This window comes from Bombus bifarius, unplaced genomic scaffold (assembly GCF_011952205.1).
Source record: "Bombus bifarius isolate JDL3187 unplaced genomic scaffold, Bbif_JDL3187 scf7180000008422, whole genome shotgun sequence".
Taxonomy (NCBI): domain Eukaryota; kingdom Metazoa; phylum Arthropoda; class Insecta; order Hymenoptera; family Apidae; genus Bombus; species Bombus bifarius.
This window is the reverse complement of record NW_022884652.1, coordinates 356,342-382,332: the sequence shown is the minus strand read 5'-3', so window position 1 is coordinate 382,332 and position 25,991 is coordinate 356,342. Positions and strand designations below refer to the sequence as shown.

The following is a 25,991-nucleotide window of genomic DNA, read 5'->3' as shown; positions in this document are numbered from 1 at the left end:
AATATTTCCCATTCAGGATAACGAACTCATGATTTACAAGGATAATCTAACAATGTCACATATTGTTTACAATGTGTTCTATGGACACATGATAAACTAATGAAACATGAAGCGCGATAATGGTCTAAAATCAAACATAGTATTTAACTATTTCAAATATTTCACAGCAACGTCTCGAAAAATTCCTATTCCCAAAATCTGTCGTATTTTGTCGTACCCCAAAGATACACATTTCTGGATCACTAAGCTTCTATATTCGCCTGATCTGCATTATGCACGCTCATGGTCATCCCAAGGATGTTTAGGGTGTACCCAAACTAAAGTGGAATTCCTAAGAGTTCGATCATTTCCGGCGAGAATGGTTTTCCACGAGAGAAGGCAAGAATTATCCTCCCGTTCGATGCACGTTCCACGATAGTTCGTGGAACAAGGGAGTGAGGTGGAGTTAGAGGAGAAAGAAAAGGTCACCGGTGGATGGATGCTGTCTCGAGGCTCCAGCGAAGTGTCCGCTTACAATGGCGAAACGAGTCCTAGGTCCCGTGAAGGGATAAAGGGACATTATCCCCGGCAATAAAGAAGGTCCAGAAAAGGAGAGTACGCGAGTTGTGCGAAGCCATGTTTTTCATCCATTGTCACCAAATATAATGCCGCGCAGTCTCGGTGGCGGAATCTCTGCCAGGTGCTCTGCTGCTGCCCCTTTCCACTTTTTTCCTCTTCTCTCCTCTCGTCTTCACGTCCTCTTTGTTCTTTTTTCGTTGAAGCAGCAGAGACAGCAATACAGAACGCTATCGTGGCCGATGTCCACTCGCTGCGGGCGTCGAAAACTCCGCTCTGTCGGTATTCGTAATGCATTGTTACGAAGCGACAAACAAACGACCGAGAAAAGACCTAAGCTAACAGATCAATGCGAGGATGTTCTTTGAAGCGGTTCGCAACGGGCCGGTTTAAAAGGGAAACTGAAACTTTCTTACCGAGTCGTTCGAGGGTAGATTTAGAACTAACTGGTGTCTTCAAGCCGGTTAATTGATCGTTTTACTATACACGTTTTCATTTAAACCAGAAGATTTAAATATCTACCGGCAAATAGATTCCAAGTAGAAAGGATCATGGTGTAAATTGCTATTTATAAACGTGCAGACGTTAAAGTTGAAAAGAATCAGGATTTATATTCAAAGGTACGTGTACCAAGTAACGATCCAGGAATAATAAGCATCCCCGTCTTAAAGGCACAAAATAATCTCAACCGTGGTCCACGGAATTGTCCTTCAAACGCAATGGTAGAGCCGTGGCTCACAAAAACGAGAAGCGCCGCGACGCGCATCTTTTCTCGTTCTTTCTTCCCTCCGGCGTTTTTCTCACCCTCTAAACGACAGACGTATATACGGTTTGGCCTCTAATTAAGTAAATGCCTGGCAGCTTGCATACGCTGCGGTGAAGAGACAATGTTTCGCAGTTTCGCGCCACTCCCTCGCCGATGTGGTTGCTCTCGCACCCTACGGTGAGAGACACGTCACGCACACACGCCTGCAGTCATCGTCGTCTTTCTCTCTCTCTCTCTCTCTTTCCCTTTCTCCCCCACTCACTCTGCTGCCTATCTTTCTTCGTTATCTCGTTCCTTATTCGACTCTCAGATACGGATCCTCTCCCTTCTCAGTTTTGCGAAGCGTCGTTCTCACCCCCGGGAGCCCAGTTTTCCCTGTTCCATCAGCGCGGGTAGCTCGCTTTAATTAAATGCTTTCAACAGGGCGATTTTAGAGCCCAGCGAGCTGCACGAGGCGAACGAGTGAAAGCTGCGTAAGAATTGCAAGGTGTCAACCTAGAAAGAGAGTTTGAAGCCCAGTGTGCGAGGCATACAAGCCGGAAAAGAACGAAAAGAAACGAACCGCGCCGACGCTCGCAGAGACACAAGGGACGAGTTGCAGGAAGAGAGAGAGAGCGAGACAGAGAGAGAAAGAGAGAAGATTCATGGAAAAAGATCACAGAGAGAACGCGGATTCCTGACGCGTCTGCCTTTTTTCACCTTCTTTTCCCGTGCTAACCCCTTCCTTTTTATCTTCACGCCTCCGACTCGCTAGTCGACTCTTTTCCGTCACTTCAAGCGGCTGCCTCTGTTTTAAGACGTCAAAAAGCAGGCGAGAACCGTGTAACTCTAATTGTACGCGATCTGCCACTTTGTCGCCTGCCTCCACTACGAGCGACCACCCTCGTCCTTTCTTTTACCAACGCCTAGCGAACTCTGTCTTCTTCCTGCTGCGAAACTATCTCGCTTGGCACTATAATACCCGGTCCTGCTTCGTGGAGAAACCACCCTTGCGCATTTAGGCGTGATTATTAATCGGGTAGAATTCGTGGCTCGGCTTAATTATGGTGAGAAGTCGGTCGACTATGAATGGTCCTTTGCCTATGAAATGGTTATTGTAATACAGAAATGTTACCGCTTTATCAGATAGTTCTCTTCTGATGGAAATTTTGTGTTGTTTGATTTGGAATTATTATATAGTTGGAATTACTTATTGGGCTATGGATGTTTATACAGATTCATGTCTTCATGGACAATACTACAGACAAATATATTTCTATAGATAATACAACAGCGAGAATTGTATATTTTTTATTATTATATATGTATATTTGCATTTCCAAGTTCATTCTTATAACTCTTTACATATTAACACTTATCATAAATGTGTAAACACGCACCATCTGGTTATTAATATTTGAGATGACTTGGGAGAGTGAAAGTTTTTCTTACCTCTTGTGCAAGATACAGGATGCTCTTGTAAAGATACTGGTTGTGGGCAGCTTCCTATTCGTTCTTCCAGCCACTAATGACTAATTTTCGCTCATCCAGAAATCGCCTTAACGCATTAAAAACCTTTTCTCTCTGGATGACCGAAAGCAGAATAAGCCCCTCGTGACTTCCAACGCAATCCAATCATCGAGCCCCGCTTTTAATTCGCCTGCTAAAAACGAAGGGTCGCTAATTTCTCTAATTTGATTGCGGTGGCCGACCCTCGAGCTTGACGCGCGTTGATACGCGAACGCGTTATCAAGGGCCGTGATTTTCGCGATTTGAAACGCGCGAACCCTCTTCTGGCGCGGATTTTTAAATTCCGCCTGGCGTACGTGCGCCGTCGCGTAATCGTGACACCCGGCAACAAAAAAGGAAGGAAAAGAATTGGTGTGCTGGTCGTGCGCGCATGGAGAAGAGTTGAAAACAGGAGCGCCAGACTTCAAAGGGTTCAACGCCAATTACCATGGAGGGAGAAAGAGAGTGGCAGGTCGGAATTTCGCGGCGAACCCTTCTTCGACGAGCCATAAAACCGCTTCGCGCGACCAAAAGGAAGCCTTGACGCGAGCCAGCATTCGCGTTTACTCGCGCGAACGCCTGCGCTTGCGCGATGCGACTTATTAACTTGTTAAACGGTCCTCGTTCTCTCCTGGATCGTTTGTTTCCTGAGAAACACGCTGTACGTGGGAGCAGGTAAATGAATTTTGAAAATACACGAATTTCCTGGTTCCTGTGTTATGGATGGGTACTTTCGTTTTGATGTATTTGTGTATGTATAAACTTATTTGTATGAACTAAAATTATTAGAAATCTATTGGGAAATATACAGGGTGGTTGGTAACTGGTGGTACAAGCGGAAAGGGGGTGATTCTACGCGAAAAAAGAAGTCGAAAATATAGAATAAAAATTTTTCGTTTGAGGCTTTGTTTTCGAGAAAATCGACTTTGAATTTTCGCTCGGTACGCGTGCACTTTATCACGTCTCGTTATAACGGATCTCACTGTAGATCGTTGTCTCGATAGAAAAATAAAAAAAAATTAAAAAAAAAATCTTTATTCTATATTTTCGACTTCTTTTTTCGCGTAGAATCCCTTTGTACCACCAGTTACCAACCACCCTGTATAATACAGCTTTTAGTGGAGCCTATCTATTCTTGTTGAAGAATAAGTTTCCATTGATTATCTATTGGTTTATTAGTTCATGTATTGATTCTACCTAATCCAATAGGTTCTACTTGAAGAACTGTTCCTTAAAGTGTACATCAATATCACCAATTTACGACTTATATTATAGGTGTTTCTCCCAGGAAACTCCGCAATTAAAATTAAAGTACCGATAATACATCTTTAATGTCTTGAATCAATCAATATAATTAGTTCTCTCAGGTCCGCGTATCACTATCTTCTTTCCCTTGTGAAACGTGTGCACTACCTCCATTAAGCGTGTAGAAATTCATCGCGTCACAGCAATCTTTGATGACTGGGTCTCTGCGACCCTTGGTACCGCGGCGTGCACTGATGTTAGAAAGGGCGTGCGTTCACAAGCCAGTCACGAGAGGTTTGCGCGTATGTGAGTTCGTAGCCACCGTTCACCGCCATAATTCGTCGTTATCGCTGAGGAACAAAGTGACGGGTTGTTCTACAGGGCGGAAGTGGCGGTCCTTTCTCTGAATGGCCTTCTGCTGCTTCTCGCCCTTTTACCTTTATTTTTTTTTTCTTTCCCTCCTCTACCTTCCTTCTTCTCTGGGGATTACGCGCAGTCAGACCAATTGGAGCGTAGGCGACGCTAATTGGCATTGAAAAAAGGTGGTGACGATAGCTAAGTACCCGACCAAGGGACGACCCTCTGTAAATACCTGGCCGTTTAACGCTCATGTTCACGCCCACCAACCCTTCGTGCCCTGCTCGCGCGCACTTTCTTCTTCTTCGTGAAGAGAGCGGCTGCTACCGGGTTTCTGAAGGTTTGCATCGACGATCCGCACGAGTCAGTATGGACCTCAAAGCACGACAGCAGCGAGAAAGTCTCGCGCACAAAACTAGCGAGTAATTAATTAAAACGACCCGGTGGAAGAAGGGCTGCAGTTTCCCGTGCCACGTGAGGTTGACTGCACCAACAGACGCGTTACGCATCGACCGTCACTCGTCGTCCAGTTCAAAGACTTCTGACAAGAAAAATAGTAAATGGGAAGGAAAGATGTGTTTTCCATCTTTAGACACTTAGAGTTTTATAAGATTCACGTGCAATGATCATCTTTCCTGATAACATTTACTTTTAGATATCCATTTCTATATTTCTCTTGACAATTTTTTTATTTTCTAATGAAAATATTCTTTCGATATTTTTTCACTGAATTTATTACTACATTATGGTTGTCTAGATAAGTGTTAAAATGATTAGAAACAACCTTTAATTCTCTATCAATGAAGTATTGCGAATATTTTGAGTAACCGTTCCATCGTCCCCTGGATAAATAATTATACTAGCCAAGTCTAAAATTTAGTTAATTTCAGTCATTGTATCTTGTTCGCGATGTGTTATTTTTGAAAACGTAAAATTAGACCAAAGGTATAACGAACTCATTTTATTCGCGCGTCTTTTGTCTCTCGAGATTTTAACAGGAAAATTAAAATATAATTCCATCGTGATGTACAAATAATTACCACGGAAATACGGAGGGGTTCTGAGCGCCGTCAAAGGAATATAAACACCGTGAACGCGAGGGTTGTTTTGTTGCGTGCCGCAATTGCCTACCGGTCTTACGCGAGAGAAACGGTCGAAGCTCTTGGGTCCTTCGTCTGTTACACCCGAACAACGGACCGTAGCGAAAACACGCGGAATTTCTACAACGCCTCAACTAATACCCTCTTTAAGCTCGAGTGGTATAAAACGCTGTAATTAGCGCGAATCAACGGTGACCGGGTTGGAAGGCCTGTCTTTTTATCTCGGCACCCACACCCCTGTATCCTTTCTTCTTCTCGTTCTTTCTCACTGCCTATCCAATCTTTCTTTTTAGTCAGGATTTATACGCATTACCGAGCCATTCGTATTTAATCAGCAAATCTTCCTCCCAAATTTTGTTCTCACTCCTTTCGGCAAAATTTAGGTGTTTATTTAACGTGTTCTCTACTAATCTGATCACTCTTCGTAATATTAGGTTGTGAAATATGTACCTGAACTCGTCCTGTTCTTTATATATTACATCTTATATATATTAACCTTTTCACAACGGGCAACTTCGCCGTGGCACATCCATTGACCGAGCCGCCGCGCCAAAACAGTGCAAATGTTCTCATTGTTTTCTCCAGCTAATTCCTCGGCTAAACAAAATATGAATTCCTTTCTGGATATTTTCGATCTGGTGCGCTCTTTATATAATATCCACGTGTTTAACAAATCCAAATCGCTGACAAATCCAAAATATTGAAAAAGACTTGAAGGGGCCATCGGAAACTCCCTGCTTTCACGCTATATTTCCGTGCCATTTGGTCAACGACGTCCACACCAAACTTTGTTTTATTGTAAAAAGCAATGGTTTCTGGAACACGTTTATAACTATCTTCTATTCGGTGCTTAGGAGGAGGACTTTTACGTTAGGCTTACTTTCATACACGGTAAGCGTGCAGTTTTCTTTATAAGCGTACAGATTTATATTGTGGCGGATCGGTATCAACAGGACGCCGACAGGTCGAGGCATCAACGCGGCGCAACACCTCCCGGGCGATCCGCTGGTACCAACCGCCAACGCTAAAGGGCTACGACGACAACGAGTCTGTCTAACTCGCTAGCGGTCGAATATACGAGCGATTGATACAAATAACGAGTCCACCGGTAGTCCCGGGACGAAACGCAAAACTCTCTTTTCATCCGCCACAATATAAATTTGAAGAAAACAAAGTCATCTTGTCCTTTTTTCCCCTGAGCATAGAGTTTCATCTTTCCCCACATGAGGGAAACCATCCAAAATATATTTTGTTTGGACGTCAACTGCAAACCAAAACTTAATGCTAAATTTATGAAGCTTATTCGGCATATATTGCGTAAACCTGCATCGGGCTTTCGTTGGAAATAATTGTTCATCTATTGAGATATTTTCATATGACTTGTAACAAGCCTGGCTATTACTTATGAATCTGTTCTATATTTCGGATATCAGCGCAAATTTATCTGTTTTTAATCTTTCGGAGGCTTTCAATGATCTCGCTTCATATGCGCTTCATATAGAATTCTTAGAAAACTACGTAACTCATCAACTGTGATTGTCCGTCTTTTTTCAAAACTCCATACGTCTCGGTTTCAGTGCAATCTTTTATGTGTTCCATTATGTGTCTGTCAATTATCAACTCGAAAGCACTAGTTACACAACTCGACATAATATTTCTCTTAGCATAGCCAGTAAGCCCTGCGATATCCTTGAATATCATAAGAGCCGGCGTCCTACCCCTAGATCCGCCTGCTTTTAGTTTTATCCACTGTATCCCGTCAATTGCAATTTCAATTTCACCCGTTACATTTTGGGATGTGCCTGGAATACTCGTCCTTTCGTCCTCGAAGTTAGAACTAGAAAAAATACGCATCCTTTTCTTGTTATGGCACACTTTCAAGAAGTTTTCCTCTTCACTATCCGAATGTCCTTCCGTCTCTCCACTTTCAGTGTATTCAGAACTTTCACTATCAACTTCGCTTTGGCCTAATTCATAGCGATTTTCTTTGAAGGTATCCTCAGAACAATCTCCATTGATGTCGACAATTATGTTCAATATCCTATTATATCTCCTGGATTTACTCATAATTGCTAAACGTGAAGCCTAATATTGTTCCTTTCAGACTTAATTTGAATAAATCGATTTTTTAAAGAAAAATGCGTATTTTCGTATACCCGTCAATTTGACGGGTGCTCGTAGAAATAGATATATACGAAACGCCCGTAAACCTAGTGATAATAATATGATATAATATAATATAATCGTACGATACTAATAGCTTTTAATAATAGTATTGTGTGTGGTATTTTTCGAGACATGGTGTTATACATAGGTCAGTATCGCAAATCTAGCACTGGTATCGCGATTCGCAATCGATTATAATTGACAACACACTTTGGATTTTTAATCATTTTTTTGCGTGCGATAATGACGTTTCGTGTCAACATATTCTTCATTGTGAAAAGAGGACAACATATACATTTCCCTCTTGTTACACCATTTTATTGTTAATAAAAGGCTTAAGGATGTACAATACTCATTCTATGTAGAATAGGTGGCATCTTACGCAGAGCGACTGTAGTCGCCCGCAGTAGCGAAAGGTTATACTATATTCTATTTTTAGAATATTTTCAACTTTCCAGAACCTTCTATATCGTCCGTATTGAATTAGAAATTTCAGGTAAACTTTAGATTACCTAATCAGTCGTCACAATGGAAATACCTAACGGTACCTAATTATTGGCAAGAACATTTCACGAGACAAAACTTTAATAGTTAATAAAAGTTTGATCCTAAAGCAAGAAGCCAACGATAAGTCAAGAAGTCAACGAATGAAAATGCGTCCGCTTCACACATGAAAAGCGGATTTGCACGGATTTCCTGAATGTGACGGAAAAAAGATGCTTAGGTACAGAAGAGTTAAAACCAGGGACTAGGTGTTTACGACGGTTAAGAAATTGTTTACTACTTGAAAATCGTCCAGATTTACCATTTCGTTTTACAACGCAAGCAAGTAAAACGAAATAGCCTCATGACCGATGCAATATTTTCATTTTAATTACGGGAACGATGGTAAATGTTCGACTTTTTGTCTTCACATAGTTGTCCCGTGGTCGTCACCACCATAAATTTACAAGACATCTTATCGCTTTTTCTGCTTCCCTGCCACAGTTGTACACTAATAGTTGTCCTTTCTCCTTTGCTTTGTTCTTCGCGTTAACAGGTTGTATTTCGTGTTGACAGACCATCGATGAATGACAAGGGACATTTTATTTCTCTTTCTCCGACTTAGTTAAACTGTAAAGAGATATTTTTGTAATAGCATAGGACGATTCAACTATTATGTAGGAAACCTAGTTACAGATACTTATAAATAACGGTATAATGGAATTATATTATATTGAGAGGTAATGGATTAAATTGTTTTGTTCTCTGATTATCTTGTATTAGGGTATCTCCTTCATTTATTTTATTCAAAATTTATAGTTTAATTTTTGTTACGGGTGTGCGCTATATGCGTTAGTACATCGAAATTTTGATATATTTAATACTTTTATATATTTAATACTATTTTATATATTTAATACTTCGAAATTTTTATGTTTATCCGAAAATACCTTTATATTTATGTTCATAATGCTTAGATCATTTATTATAAATATTGAAATGTCTTAAGAATGACATATCAATAATACGTCTATTGACATAACACCTTCTGTTCAATGGTCTAATAAAAGATAAACAATATAAGGAATATTTCCATAAAACTTAAGCAAACAACTCATCGGTAACTCGAAGATTAAAAATTCATTCAAATGCCCTTAGAATTTTTCCATTCTTCAAAACGCGTGTAACTCGCAGATTATTATCCATGACATGAATCGCGTAATCCTGGCTCTTTATAGCGAACAGTAGCGAACGAATACTTTAACGGATAAAAGCGATAGGTTCTTCGGTCATCTGGCGGCGAAGCGTTTTCTTTCATCGTTGGAAGACGACCCGAGACAGGCGGTGATACGACTCACGTTAAGATCCATAGGGCACACATCCGGGTATTTGTAGCACGCTGGTGTGCAACATGTAGGCACTTAGATCGTTCCTTTGTCCACCATTGTACGGACCAAACATACGTTTCTTCGAATGTCCATTGTCGCCGCCCATGCCCCCGGTTGGTTATGGACACTTTTCCACGCAGTCATTGTCAAGGCGACTCGTATAGCGGTGGGTGTGCTTTTTAACGGCAGATTTTGACCCCGCCCACCCCCTTCTTTTCGTTTCTCGCCGGCGCTCGAGTTTTGTCTCGGGTGTCGTTGAAACTGATGATATTCCACATCTTTTGTTGAACGTGTCGACCTGGCAGGTACATGCTCGTCGTTTTCAGACGCATCAACGTGCATGCTGCCCCTTTTACCATTTTCTTTCGTCGACACTACCGCGAATCGTAAATAGAACTCCCTTTGTGTTCGATTTTACAAGGGAAACTATACTTCCTCGACACAATTGCTGCTTGCGTTTAGATACTCTATACTGTTCTAATTACTAAACCATATAAGGAAATTCGGACGAAGTGTACAAATTATTAGGAACTTTTCGAAAGCTTTATCTTCGCATGAATATACATTATACGATTCGCACAGGAAAATAAGCGTTAAATTATATTTCAAAGTATCATTTACCTGTAAGTTCGCCCTCCGCTTGAAAGATGTAAATTTGCGTGCAGCTTTCGGCTCGTAAATTTCCAGTCGCGTCGTGTTGCACGCGAAGGTTCGCGCCATGCCGATCTTCCGTCCAGCAAGTCTGTGATCCGATGGAATTGTCGAGCGGTCGCGAGTCCCATTAATCACCCTCTTCCCGAAACGGCGCAATTTCAAGATTTGATGGAACGCTAACTCTTGAGCGCCGCCCAGTATCGAAAGAGCCAGGCCGCCATTGTGCGTGTAACGGTCGCGTAAAAAGTCAAAAGAAATTTTCCCTATTTCATATTACCAGCTTTTTCTCTCCTATTCGTTCTCTTACTCGCAGCATCGCGGAGGGGAGCCGTGAACGAAAACGACGTCAGGTCTACCAGGCCGTATTGCTTTCCGTGGGATTGAAGTGCTCGTAAAACAAACCCCCTTGAAATTAGAGCAGTCCTTGCGGCTCCATAGAGGCACACGTACGCGTACACGTTCTGCGTGCCCTTCCTCGCGCACGATACAATGTCTCCCCTCCTCCCTCCTCCCCGCCGCCATCCGTGAAACTAACACCGTGCATTACCATCACAATGGCTAGATTAAAAAGAAGAGGAGTGGATACGCACCCCTGATCCCTTCTAGGGGTAAAACGACGTGTCTGACACGTATGGGCGAACGATGGAAACAGAACGTTTTCAGAAGCGGTCGAACCTTTCTGCAGGGTGCACCGTGCCAATCTTTCCTCTTTCAGGTGAACTGATTGCGCGCGTAATTCGCCCTTGTTACTAGCTACAACGCTACGAGAACGCTTATCTGTCTTCCTTCGTTTCTCTCGGTACTGCATCGATAGACTTTTGTAAGGAGTATCGATTGATAGCCCTTTGATTAGCTCGAGTCCTTTAAAATACAATCCGGTTAATATATTTGCTTTCGGTTATGGATTCTTTACCCGACGGATCGAGGAATTGGAGGGAAATGTTAATAATTCTAGATGGATGTATAAAAGTTGGTAATTGACACGATAATTTAGATAGAATACATTAATCCAGTCTACATTGATCATTTTCATGGTTGCAACGTAGGTAAAGGTAATGTTAACCTTTCTTTAGAAGTAGTTTAACAAAGGATAATTTTTTTTAATTCAGGAAAATTCAATCATGCGTTTCTTAGTTATTAGTATGTACGTTATTTAAGCTCTGCTGCAAGGATTTCTATTTCTTAGACTCTGCTTCAATTGTAAAAGTTGTACTGTGCAGTCACTTTATGACCTGTTGCTGCCCTAACGTGTTTGGTATTTAGGGATTGGACCATCTCCTTCCTTGGAATAGCATTTGTTTTTGTTGAGGTTATTCGATGTGTAAACAGAGAAAACACGTGGATAAATTGTAAGGCAGAAAATATATTTAAATAGAAGTGTAATAAGTAAGAATACAATTTGAGCTTGTCCAGGTCCGCACGCCAGCTGTGTTACCCAATAACTGAAAACCCTGAAGCCAACGTCGCCTGTCTACTGTTTATGGCCTGACTTCGTCGCAGTCTTTTGTCTTCGCGCTGTCAATGGCTTCAATGCTTGAGAAAACTAAAAAGACCAGATGTAGAGTTTTCTTAGAGGTGGTAACCACTTCAACAGTTTTGCCAAGTATACTCGCCTATTCCTGGTTTCTTGCAAACTGTCCTCAAGTTTTAACGCCACTCGATTGCAGTTAAGTTGTGCTTCGTGACAGTTGAGTGAAACATATTTCTTTTATAACGATGTAATAGCCTTATTATATCCTGTGAAATATCTTTCCAAATACTTACTAACTTACCTCGTGAAATATCTTTCCAAATACTTACTAACTTACCTCGTAAGTGCTCATCCGAATACGGGCGACGCGGCAGTCAACGTATTAAGAATACGATGTCAACCAGCTAAGCTACCTTTGTACAGAGTGGCAAACAAGTGGAAATCGATGTGTTGGATTGGACATCTTAATCCCCTGATGGAAATTCAGTTGAGAATGTATGGTCCGTAATCTAGTTTATCTTATTCGAGAAATATAGAGCTATATCGCTAATGGTGAAGATCGGTAATATTTATTGTTAGATGTATTTGTAGCGGCGCAGGAGTCAAAGGACCACGCGAATCGAGAGCGACTTATGTTGTTGTTTTGCCTCGGGACACAGCCTTACGTAACACGCTTAATATGCTTCAGTAGAACATGATTAAGTAAACGTTTCTTGTATCAAGTATACTCGCCTATCTCTGACATTTTACGAATTGTCCTTAAGATTTGTGGCGGCACTCGACAGTAAGCATAGTTACGCCTTACGGTTAGCGCCTTAGGTTACGAACGTTCGGGAACTCGGGTTCAAATCCCGGCGACTGTAGTCCGATCTTTCTTCCAAAAATGAGAAGAAAAGCAGCAGTACCCTAGCAGCGATATCTACACCAGCAGCAGAACCCATCTCGGCCTCTACACCAGCAGGTAGCATTATCACCACAACAATCACAACTGCTATCTCCACCTCAGATTCGATTGGACTCGATTGCATTAAGTTGCACTTTGAGACAGCCGGGTAAAAGTTCGCGTGAGCGATCTCTCGAACTGCTACATTCGTATAGATACGATGTTTCGTTTAACGAGATTTCGTTCAGATTGAACAAATTGAATTAAAATTATAGACTTGCTACAAACAAATTTTTTATTGTCTCGAATCGTTGAACGATAAGTAGATAATCGAATGATAGGAGTAACCATTTTGGTCAATAGTAAAAATACGTGTGCATTATTTTTAAGAGCATGTCATAGAAGGTAGCTTGAATATATTATGTCCACAAATCGGATCTAACCTTTTCCACTAGCCGCTTTTCCAACCACGAACAATAAAGAATAGACATGATAATTTGAAGTAAAAGAATTTGTTCGACGAATCTTCAATCTTTTATCCCCTCGAAAATACTCTGAAACTAATTCCAAGTGCGATTCGACGAATTCTGAGGTCGAGGAAGGAAACATGGTTCGATCAATTTGTTCAGAAATGTTGTGACTGCCCGGGACCGTTTTATTTAGGGGAAACGACGAGAGAGAAACGCTTGAATGCCGGGCAGGTTGACCCCACAGTCAACAGTTAACGATTTTCAATGGCGATTGGATGTCAGCATCACTCTCCGCCAATCAGAGAGTGATGCTGACATCCGGACAAACGGACAATGGGAAAGCGCTAAATGCTCACGGTGCGCGTTCAATCCGGTGAATACGAGCGGCGTCTATTGGGGGTTCCACCCCGCTATTACAGTCAATGACGGAACATACGAAACACTATTCATCCGTCGCGTTTGTTCCTTACACAGATCGTGTAAGTATAGTGTAGCCCGGCTGGATGGAGCTCACGGTTTTGCCATGGGGATGCGAATGACGCCTGTCTATGAACTGGAGTAATATTTAATAGCTAAAATAAATATCGATAACAATGCAATGGAGAAAAATAAAAATCGACGAACCTTAAGCTTCGTCTTCTATTTTTCATCACTACTCAACGTAGTGAGACGTTAAATGTAAATCTCGTTTGAGAAATTCTATTGCGGATTTATTATATCTACATCAATGATTAAAACAAAGAAATTTACACATTCTCCGATATCCTCATAGTAAAATTATTAATAAAACTATCTGATCTTTCTCTCATAAAAAATTCATTAGAAAATTAAACGAACAGAACGTCCATCAGAAGTTTAATTACCAAAATCAGAGAATTCAAGCGTTCTCAAAAACGTTGTGAATCTCGTTTCCAGTTGTCGCAAAGCTGGCGCTAGGTCCTTCAAGTGAAATCTCCCGGAAATCCCCAAGCAGAGGCAGGAAAGGATTCCTGGGAGATCGCGGTCGCCGCTCGAAATTGTCGTGGTCCTGGGCCAGGGAATCAGCACTGCGTGAAATTCAATTATGTCATTCATTGCTCCTGCTGGCTTTCGTTTCCCCGTCCGTGACCCTAAAAAACCCTCGATGATCCCCATCCATCGGTTCGTCGGATCATCCGCAGATGCGTAACACACGAATGCTCTCGCGTCGACGTCCTTGCGGTTCATCGTCGATCGTTTCACGAACGCGTATCACCTTTCACAAGGTCACCACGATCACTGTCTCCCCGAATTAGTCCAATCTTCCCTCCATTCCGCTTCTGCTCACCCATTCTACGACGTTTCGAGTGTCTCTGTTCGCTTCGTCGTAGTTGCCTCCTACCACTAACACGATCGTTTGATTCGAGAAGAGGCGATCCTTGCACGCGCCGCTGCGTCGTAGCGACGTCAAAGAACCCGGTGTACCGTCTGTCTCTTCTTTAGAGAATTTGTTTGATTCCTTAGACCTTAGGCAGAAGGAGCATCCTCGTACGCGACGTTTAATTGACCGATTTTACGGATTATTTCGTCGATGGTGAAGTTAAAAGGTAATGGGATGACTACCGGTTCGATTTGAGTTGGTATTGTGGAGAAGCGTGTGTTGAGAATGGCAGCCTGATTTGGAATAGTTCTTGAATTGAGGGATAGTTTTCTAGTTAGTATTTAAGATTTTATAGGGAAAACTCGTTGTTACAGCGATATAAAAATGGAAAGGTAAGGTATCGAAGTTACGTCTATGATTTGAAGTTTTGCTTAAAAATGTACAATTTATGATTTGCAGCTTTAGGTACACACATACTCTGATGAAGATTGAAAGGTGATAAGATAGCTGCTAGTTCGATTTCTGTCGGAATTCTAGACAAACATGTCGTGGAGAATGGCAGAATTCTGACTTTCATTCTTAGCTATAGATTCTGGTGGATAGAGGAATGATAATACCATGAACGTTTGAATCTTGTCAGAGGAAATTCATTGATAGAACAAAGCGAATGAAAGGAACATCGAGGCTATGTTTATGATTTGAAGTTTTAATTAAAGATACAGTATTACAGTATTCAATGTACGATATTCCCTTGGGTAGTGTATTTGACTTTTTCTAAAACGGTTTACTTGGTGGATTAAGCGTGAACGACAAGGAGGGAAGTCATTGGTAAAACTCTTCGAAAGAGCGAATGGATTGGCAATTAGTCGAAGTGAGTTTGTTTTCCCACGCAATCAGAGACCACGAGGAAGTGTTACTCGTAACGGTACACCATTGATCGCAACAGTATCTGTGAATGGATGACTATTGTGCCATGAATGGACGATAGTTCCGCTTGGGAAGTAGGTGGGTCTGGCCTTGGCGGGTCTGTTGTTCGGTCGTGCGACAGATTCGCACGCTATAATTTGTCACCCTGCTCAACTACCTGATTCTTTCTAAAAGTTCAGTACAATCGACGTCAGTTCCCTCCTAATAACAGTAATTTTCTTGAAACTGATCCAGTCGTGTTAATTAGTAACGTTTTAACATATCCCGTTACGTTTCATTTCGATTATAAATCGTGTTGAAAAGTGTAATTTATCATTATAATGCGCGCATAAGTAGGTATATCTGTACTTTGTCTTTCATGTACTGGTATAATAAAATTAAGAAATTAGTAAAAAGTGGAGTTGATCAGCGTAGTTCCGAGACGTTCGTCTTATGCCACGTTTGTACACGTTGTACACATTAAGTGATTAAAAGGATTCTTACATTATTTAGCTTTTGATCAAAGTAGTTTGCTCCATCGATTCTTGCTATTTGTCGCGTTAAAAACACAGATTTTCAATTTTCTACTCGATCGTAAAAGAGTAACGAACGAAGAAATGTTACGTAACAAGGACGTATCAAGCAACGTCCCCGAAATCAAAACGGTTCTCCAGCGGTCCTTTTCCCCGTGTACGGGGCGTGACGCGATAGACGTCGGCGTCCCGAAATTATGGGGCCATTATCGATACCCTTCCCCGTTACTGCCAGCCTTTTCCTTCCACTTCCCTTTCGATGTAAGGCGCTGCGTGCAGCACCGCGGCGAAGGGTAATTATTCCCTGAGCCGCGACAACCAAGGAAACACATGTTCCGCCGGTGCGAAACCCACCACCACGTGGACCGGCGATATAATAAATCCGGACCCTCGTTGTAACGCAATTTCGTCTCATTGTGCCCGCGTGGCCCGGTTATGAAACTCAATTCTCATTGTGAATTTCGGTTCCGCCGCAGACCCCCTCGTTTTTGGCCTTTCGAGTTTCCAAAGGTAACCCATTGGCTTCGCTGGAACGTAGGAAAAAGGAACGCCAAAGGAAAGAGGGAAAAGAGAAAAAAAAGCAAAGAACCAGAAGGGAAAAGAGGGATGAAACCAGTTTCTCGGTGGTATCTGTGGTAGGAGCGTCCTGGTTTCTCTATCGTAATCTCCATCCCTCTCGAGCTTATCGTTTTCACCCTTTAGCCTGTCTCTCTCGTTTTCTCAGGGAGAACGCATCACTTTGTTTCGGTGAATATAACGTGGAGCACCGCAACTTCGGACCCCAACGACAGGGCTTCTGGCCATGAATATTCCTCGGTTGCAGAGCACGAGGACATCTCGGGGTGACCAGGGACAGAGGGCTATGAATGTCATTCGCAAACGTTAATCGACGAAATACAAAACCCATTAGACGCCACCGAGGCCCGACCACGGTTTAAGTGAAGCTCACGCCCATGTCATTTTCGCTATTGTCCAGGTTGCACAATTAGAGGCGACTTGACTTCACGCTTTCCACTGATTGGTACCCATTGTCGGAGACAGAGGATCGTAGCCTGAACAACCTGGATGATCGTCGATCTTGCGATAAAGTCACCACAATGTATTTCCGTGTCTTTTTTGCTTTCTTCTCTTAGGGGCAACTCGCTCTCTTTAATTCTGTGGCTAGTTTTTATGTTTATGCAAAAATTAAATATCATTCACGATTCTATGGTTACTGTAAATGGAATTTTATTCGTAGATTCTTTTAGCGCACAATGGCTTGTCACTCAACCAGTTATTTAAAGTTAGAATTGATATATAATCTTACCACCTCTCTACTTGTTAATATCTAAAAATAGGAATTAATTTCTATTTTTTTAATATGCCGTAGAATCAACCAAAGCCACGTTGATCGATAAAGGTAGTATTTCTACTAAATGGGACATAATTCCCGTTGAATTTATATTTAATGTTTCCATATTTAATATTACTCTACTAGTAAGTATTACTCAAACGTGAATAGATGGACTCCTTGCTACTCCTGTAACAATTCTCCCCACCTCTCCGATTATATCAACTGACATATCCTACCATATGTCATGATGTACATGACACGCCAGCAATTGATCTAACCACGCTACAAATTTAATAAAATCTTAAATCGCTACGAATTAATATTACTTTCATAATTCCACGTCGTTTGCGGTATTACGTAATCACATGGTGTAGGGGAAGTGGCAGCATGTCATATTGTCTGCCGACACCTCGGAGACGGTTCAACAAAACGGTCTCGCGCGCCGTGAAACTTTTATTCCGGCGAAATGGATGATGGCCGTGGAGCTTCGCACCGGGTGGCTCGCCCCTGTACCGCTGCTGCTGCTGCTGCTGTTCGCCGCTGAAAAGATCCTATCTAACACGAGGTGGGCGTATGATGCTTCCCGACAGAACAGGCTCTATCTCCCTAAGAGAGGAAGAAAGAGAAAGGTGCACGGAAGGAGCTTTTACCGAATACAAATATGTATATGCCACCTGTGTGAAATAAGGGCTTCGAGAGGCCCCTCTTCGAGAGCTAGATCAAGGAACGAATGGTGTCTCCGAGTTGAGCAATAGATACGACGTAAAACTCGTTTGAAATAGTAGGTATTCTCTTGTTGCTGCATGCTAGGTTCACAGTTTCGTGATTTGTCGAGAAGACGGAGGCGGCTAGGTAGTTTGAAACGTTTATAATTTACAATAATATTCAACATTCTGCCTTTATACCGATCTTCCTCGCTTGCTTTAAGGAACTAGATTTCCAAGCGTTTCTTCTGTTTAAATTATCTATTTAAGCGGTTCTATATCACATTTACGAAGGAAAGATGGATTACAGAAAAAAATAGATATTAAAGGAATTACACAGAATCTGGACAATGATAATGACACAAATATATGTAAATATAGTTGCTAAAAGGATCGTACAAATTCCGAATTTGCGACATTTATCTTCGTATCTTTTATCCATCCTTTTCTGCATCTACTTTTGCTGAAAAAGGTCAAGGAAGAGGTTGGCAAAGATTTTAAAGCACATTTAAATCAACATCGGGACATTCTTACGTCTTCCAACGCGAGATAGTTAAATGACGCGAAGGTATATACGCAAACGTTTGATTTCCTCGTCCAGTGAGGCGCTTCCTCGGCTAAAACGAAGGTGTGTCCTTGGCGGTGAATCGCTCACCACCGGTCATTTTAGCATTTTAAAAGCATTCCAGAGGCTGTTGATTTTTTCGCGAGCCGTTCTTCGATCGGTCGATGGAAATCTAGTGGCGCGGTCCCAACGCGAGCCCCTTATCCTACGATCTCGAGAGATGTCTAAAGTGCAACTCTCGCGCCTACTATTTCGACGATGAAACAGATTTAATAATAAAAGGGGACGTGGGGCGATCGATTTCGCGCCCACACTCGATGATCTGCCGCTCGATGAAAGTCCCTTCGATGCACCACAATTCCATCCTTCTGTCATTTTTATTTTTCTCTTCTCCCCCTGTAAGGAAGACCGCACGGAAAATGGCTGGCGCGTAATGTTAAAATAAATTCTGCCAAAAATCATGTCTGATTTCCATACAAAGAGTTCTGTGATCCTTTATGACCGGGACTTGTATTTTCTCGTTAGATCCTGCACGCTGTTTCTGATATTGAAATTGTTTATGGTTTGATGCCGTGTCGCTAAACAGTTTGCGGTTGTGTTCTTTATATTTTTACTGAATTTCTACTTGCCAAGCTGAAGAATTCATCCCTTGCGAGATGTTTGATTTTTCTTGCGATTAGAAAGACACGGTCGACACGGAAAACGAGAACACGGCGATAATTAATTCCTTTATCAATTTTTATATATCCCTCGATACACATAACTATCTACTATTCTCCATCAAACCCTTTCTACGGTATCATTGCATTGGGAAAGAATTCGATTTAAAATTTTTACCGTGCACAATCAGTCTTCCTTCCTCGATATGTCAAAAATTTCCACCGAAAAGCTCGAGATCAATCGCCCGTAATCAAAGCACCGTGTAGCCGCGACATTTTTAAAGATCGACCCATAAAGAAAATACTGGTCTCTGGTGCTATTTAATTTGCAAATTTCACCGGGGACGCGGCAATAATTAATCCCTTTCCCTTTCACCCGCGCCCGTGTGCTCGTGCACAGCTTTTCCCTTTATTATTGCGCGCTGAAAGTACGACGAGTAGAGCGCGGCTCGAGCCGGCATTCGTGTGCACGTGTGCGCACCTGAAATGCATCTAACTAGACGCGTTGCACCGTGGTGCATACAAGAAGGAGGGGTGCACCTACTTGTTCCGCGGCGGCGGTGCATGAGGTACACGCTCTCTCGCGGTATAATATATAATGAACATATCAGATGGCCGCCAGCGATGTCTGGGATTACATATTTGGATCCTATGTTAATGCCGAGTCGCGCTGCTATACATCACGGTGCTGTTATTGTGATTCAAAGATTGAATGGTTAAGGTACGAAGCCACGATTCTACGAGGCAACGCTACACGGCCAAGCAGTACGAGAGAGACGGAGAGAGAGTGAGAGAGAGAGAGAGAGAGAGAGAGAACAGAAGGGCAAAGGGAGGAGGCGAGAGAAAGGGAGAGAATGAGGGAACGGATCGATGCGCTCTCGCACTTGGAGATAATATTGCAAAATGCAGCCGCAGGATGCGACATCACGTCGGGATGAACCGATAGAATCGCGAGCCGATAGCCGACGTTTGAGATCGGGAATTTTCTAAAATTTCGTTTTGCTCCCCACCGTGTCGGAAATCAGTGCATCTACTCGGATCAAATCGGTCGCGAGCTCGCATCTATACAGTCAGATAGAAATTGAAGGGAAATTTATCTTTACTATCCGTGTAATATAAGGTAGCAACGATGGTATTGAGGTCTGTTCGTCCGACGATGGATCAGATGGTTGGTACATACTGTATCACTTGATTGCTTTCGACGTGGGGCTTGTGTTTTTACGGTCTGATAATAGAAGTCCATTGGTATTTAACTTCCTAGCCGAGTCATCAGAATCTTCTACGATCATGGAATTACAAAACTGATGAAGACAAATTAATTCTGGTTAGATCAGTTAGATATAATGAAATATAATTCAGAAATGAAATAGCGTAACATGTACGATCTTGTCTACCTAGATGAACAGGTTTAGAGAAATAGCAATGGTACCAAAACCGTGATCTTCTAAGTAACAAAAAAACAGGCAACATGATCTCGTTGGACGACCTAATGCCTATCAAACTTTCGATTTCATCTTGACTAATGGAACATTCGAGTCTTGATTTCAATCTGAACTCTACCAACGATCAACCCAGGCTTTTATGTACCCGTACTCGAATGCCTGAATAAAGATACTCGTCTCAAATAATAATCGGAAAGAAAATCGTAGCACAGAGATACGCTCATTTGTTACACCTTACTGATGGTCCACGAAGAATCTCTGCCGCGAAAACTGGTTACCATACCTGTGTAACTGTCTTCAGGCCTGTCGAGGCTTCTTTCGATTATTCTCTTCGTCGTGCATATACACGCGAACGCTGACATTTCTCGTGTGCGAGCATATATCAATCGTGTTTGACAAGAAAGGAGAAGCACACACCGTCACGAACGATGCGTTCACGTTCTAATGTTCATTAATTGTCCGTGCAGACAACGTAATTATTTTGTCAATCACCCACGAGGAAAAATGATGATCGGGACTCTGTGTCAATTGTCTTCTCGTTATTCTCGCTTGCACAACGGCCACGCCGACCCAGTGGTAGTCCTCGATCACCGTTCTTTATATTCGCACGGCTTATTAGTCGGGTCACGCGGGGTCGTATCCATCAAACACCATCAGCTTCTATTGTTTCGTTTCACCTGTGAAACGCGATAGACTTCATTCATTTTTTTCCGTGCAATCCTCGTCACGCGTTCCTGTATAGACGACTGGTTCGTGCTTCGTCCTGCTCGATGAAGTTTTCATTAGAAATAGTTTCAGGTATACTAATTGATAACTTGGATCTGATTGTTTGGTAAAATTTGTTATCCTAAGCTATGGTATTCCTATGATTTTTTGAGGTAAATACTTTTCTAACTACTTGCATAATACTGTCCTTATAACAGTATGCTGAATGTGCTTTGTGCGTGAATTTATTTGAACTCGACGTTAAACGAAGCTTGCTTTCATTTCACGAAGACAATGGTTGATTTATCTGCACCTGTGATATCTAATCCTGCTTTTCGTTTGTTAGACTTTATTTTTTATTGTAATCTGTAGTACTTGTACGACTGTCTACGATGATTATTTCTTACGCCACTTCATAATACCGTCCTCGTCCTTACGCTGTACTCATCTCGATCACTCCTCCCGTTAACGTTAGTCTTCCAAATATAATCGCAAGTAATCGACGAGTTATCCAAATAAAAATCAATTCCTTCCAGAAAAACAGTGTCTATTCACTCAGAGAGAAGCTTCGATAATAATATACAGACGATGTACAACGCGAGACGCGCGGTCAAGCACCATCAACATGTTCATTCGGCGAAAATAAAATTAATGATCCTCTCGTCAGTCTTTGAGCAAGAGGAGGCGAAGGGACGAAAACTCTCGACTGGTCAATTCCGCGGCGGGGAATCGGTGGCGTATCCCGGCAGCCGATTTTTCGTAGCCACGTCGAAAAAGAGAATTCAATTACTCGTCGAATCGGTTGGTCGTAACAGAAATGACGTGCCATTCGGCACAAAGGCTCACCTGCCAAGGTGCATAATACTGGAACAATCCCGTGGGCGTCCGGCCGAGTAATGCTCGCTGCCGTTGTTGTTGTTGCTCTTTTTTCTCGTTTCTTCCTCGGAGGCTGGCCGCCGGTCGCTTTTCTTTTTCTCGGCTCGGCCGCAGCTCGCTCGGCCCACCCGTGGCGAGTCGATCACCGTGTAGCTCGTTCGCCCGACGATTTCGTTGCATTTCTAAGCGACTTCGTTGCCCCAGCCCCGGGACAACCACGCTTTCCATCGCGAGTAATCGCCTCGCGAACCAGCACGAGCTAGCGTAGAGGTGGTAAGGCTGGATCGATGGTTTAGCAACCCGCCGAGAGGTTTTCTATAACAGATCTCTAGTTTCCTGGTTCCTTTTAATTTAACATTCCTATAGATCTCTAGGATGTGAAAAGATTTTTTCGTTATTTGGTTCCAGTTTATTTGATATCGATTAGTTTCCTAGTTCCCTAAGCCTTCTCATTCATTCAATTCTGGCTCTGTAATTTAGCGATTTCATTATCTCTGAGATCTACGATTTAACTTGATAACTTCACGATTAGCTTAACTTCTCGTTCTAGGTCTTTCTGGACTCATCGTCATAATTGGTATTTTTATCTTTTCTCACTGAGCCCAAAGTAGTATAGTTTCTCATTCTTTCGTCATTCCATTAAAGACTAACATGCTGTACAAAGCACAAGATTTAATTTGAAGCTTAGGTGACTCATATATATAACTCTACTTTACTATATTGCAGCAGTTGAATTTTCTTATTCATAGTTTATCGAACATGCTAAATAGAAGCAAAGAAAGTTACACAGGCGGGTAAGTAGCCAGCCGATCTGCATCCGTAGCACGCAAACGATTAACATTTAACGAATATATCTTTTCGAGGCCCCCGCATCCAACACTGGCCAGACAATGGCAACGAAATGTCGGACAAAAGGCGTCGGCGGACAATACAGTCCGGTCGACGGTGAATCGATGTAATTTCGAACGTATCGGCAGGAAGTGACTGCGCGCAAATCATTCCGAAAACAAAAATATAGTCCGCGTTCTACACGCAGCCAGTGCCAGAAGAAAAAACAGCCGGTGCTTCTGGCTTCTCTTTTAATTCACACATTGTGGGCCACGTTTGCCCATTACAAAGACGTTCCCACGAGCGGCCAATGAGTTGGCAGATATAACAAAAACATTGGCTCCGACACTATGCTCCTTTCGTTCTTTCCTTTCTTTAATCTCGGCCTTCACCGAATACTCTCGGCCTCCGAATTTACGCTTATTGATGTCGGTAGCGTTGTTGCTTTTCTAGCTTTAGAAAGCGAAATAACCGCGTTGCCTCGATATCGAATAGAATCAACGAGTTGAAATGGTAAATGATGTAAGTGGCCGAAGCGGAGATTTCCAACAGGAAAGAAAGGTATTTCGTTAATTTCGATACTTTCGTCATTTATCATAATTTGAACGCTATAGACTTTGAACGTGTATCAGTTTTACAGATTTTCACATTTTTAACAGATTCTCCAGAATAATAAATACTCGTGATTACGTTATTTTATTACAGTATACCGCGTTAAATTTACATTCATAAAATTCTACTAATCGTTTTTTATTTTCTATTTTTCTTTTTCTTCACTTATATCGTTTATCATTTCAACTTCGTAATTCGCATGATCCAATCTTTTACAATGTTTCTAGACATTTTTTTTATTATATATTTGATGGATTATTCTGCAATTGCTATTAAATGTTTCAACACAGGATAAGAGAAGATAACGAATTCATTCTTGAATCTTTTAGTTTGAATACTTAAGATTGATTTCGTTCGATATCGTTGATTGAAAAACGATGCGGAAGGAAGCGATTATTCACCTTTAGTAGAACTGTGCCGGCAACAGGGACGTCCGGTAATCGATTTCAATCGAAAACGCTGCAACGACGCGGTTTTGTCTCTAGTGTCCCGTGAACAATCGCACGGCCTCGACCCACCTCATCCGTTCGGTTTTATTAGGTGTGGAATTCCGCGAGCACGAGCCACAACGAACCGTTCCCTCGCCGATCTTCACAATTTCTACGTTTACCAGAATCAACTGCATCGTTTAACCAATCTAGAATCATTACGATGCTTTACATACTACGTATACTTATTCTTATATCGCGTAATACAGTTAAAAGAATAGAAACGATGAATTATATACATTTAACTTTATTTAAGATATCTTGGATTTTAATTAATCATGGTTTTAACTAGTCTGTTCAATTATTTTCTTAAACCATTCAATGTAATTTTATAATTTTTATAATTTTATTACTAGCACTATTAGTGAAATTATGCCACAGAGAAAGTATAATATCTACACTTTCAACAAACACTAACTCGATCTTTAATTACGAATACGCATTTCTTGGGCGAGTCTCTTTTTTACTCGGTAAATTGTAACACAATTTAATTTACGCGCACAAAGAATATATTTTCCTAGAAGTTTAAAAAGTAACAAGCGTACACAGTAACTTATTCGGCGATGTTGAAAGGCGCCAGTGTTGTATGAGATAAGGATAAAAATACATTACGTTGTGCTAATCATCATATTTTTTCTTTTATACCGGCAAATTTTATTTACGCGATTTTCATTCACGTAAAATGAATCCACGTGGAAACTCCGCGTAAATTAAGTGGCGGTTGTACACTGTTCCTGATAAAAAGGCAAAATCCTAATTAATCGCATTTACCTTTTCTACTCACTGAATCCACAAATAAAAAGTCCATCGCGCAACAAGCGATTCGTACGATCAAAAACGTCACCTGCACACCGATCACATCATATGTCGTGGCAAAGTATCGCGCCCTTTCACTTTTGTCCGCTTCCAAAATGCTACATAATCTCGGCCATTGGTGGGAGTCAAAATAACGTTTTTGAACCGCGGTCACGTTTTTAAGCCGAGTCGACCACCGGTCGAATAGAATGAAAGATAGCCGCGCGCCTACTATTCTGGGAAAGCCGAGGAATTCGGCCCGTTCCGAGAATCTTTATGGGACCCCATACCGTAGGGCCCATGGGGCGCTAGCATTGTTCGATGGTGCCAAACAGTCTGGTCAGGCGGACTTTCGCCGCGTGTGCACCGGCTCGCCTCCGCTCCTGCATCGTTTCCAGCCTCACGGTGAATGATTTCACCGTTTCCGGAATTTTAAATTGACCGTATTATTTCGTTATTTATGGAGATTAACGCTTGGTCACTTTTATCATTTTTACATGGGAATGTATTGTTCGAGAACGCGGGTAATTTATTTTTTTTAGACGTAGGAGTGAGGAATATGGTTATATATTCTCGTCGAAATCAGAAAGCTGTGATTTACGGACCCCGCTCCTACTAAAATTAAATGGCGAAGACTTCTTCGAGATTGCGAAGGTTGAAAGCGAAATTTCGCGTTCTTCTGAATTTCTATCAATATTATCAAATTCTATTAAAATATAATAGTTAAGAAACGCAAGTGGCTATCAAATATTGAAAGGAGATATTAATCCTGATAATCAACTTAATTTTCAACGACGATCCATTTTCATTGTAAAATCATCATCGTTGAAACTTTCCAAAATCGCTATAATATTCTAAAGTAATTCGATTTACGATCTTCTTTGTTTTTTATTATAAAAATGTTTGCCAAAGTAGATTGCCAAAATAACCATAACTCGCTAAAAGAATTTAATTTCCAATTTTTTCAATTCATGCTTTATAATTTCCCAAAGTGATCGTAATTCTTCAAAATAAGTTTCCGAGTTTCTCAATTTATCGATGACATTGCATTCGTCGTCGAGCAATTCCTATGCTCCGAATCTTCGAATTTCAACTTTCAACACTAGAGGTTCCGTCTTTACGAAGCTCATGCACGTGTTTCCTCGAGGAAATAGCTCGCTCTCTTTTCTTCGGCGAGTGT

General features: G+C 41.7%; 2 protein-coding genes across 2 annotated transcripts in view; one reads left to right on the top strand and one right to left on the bottom strand.

Annotated features, from left to right (window-relative positions):
• LOC117212973 (transcription factor Sox-19b-like) overlaps positions 1-25,991 on the top strand; it is a 135,408-nt gene that overhangs the window by 19,557 nt on the left and 89,860 nt on the right. The gene's annotated exons all lie outside the window — the stretch shown is intronic.
• On the bottom strand, positions 7,018-7,578 carry LOC117212988. Its single transcript, XM_033458172.1, has one exon. The coding sequence runs from the start codon at positions 7,576-7,578 to the stop codon at positions 7,018-7,020; it is 561 nt and encodes a 186-aa protein (XP_033314063.1).

Excerpts from the sequence above, each read along its gene's own strand:
- LOC117212988 (XM_033458172.1), bottom strand. The coding sequence starts at position 7,578 with ATGAGTAAATCCAGGAGATATAATAGGATATTGAACATAATTGTCGAC.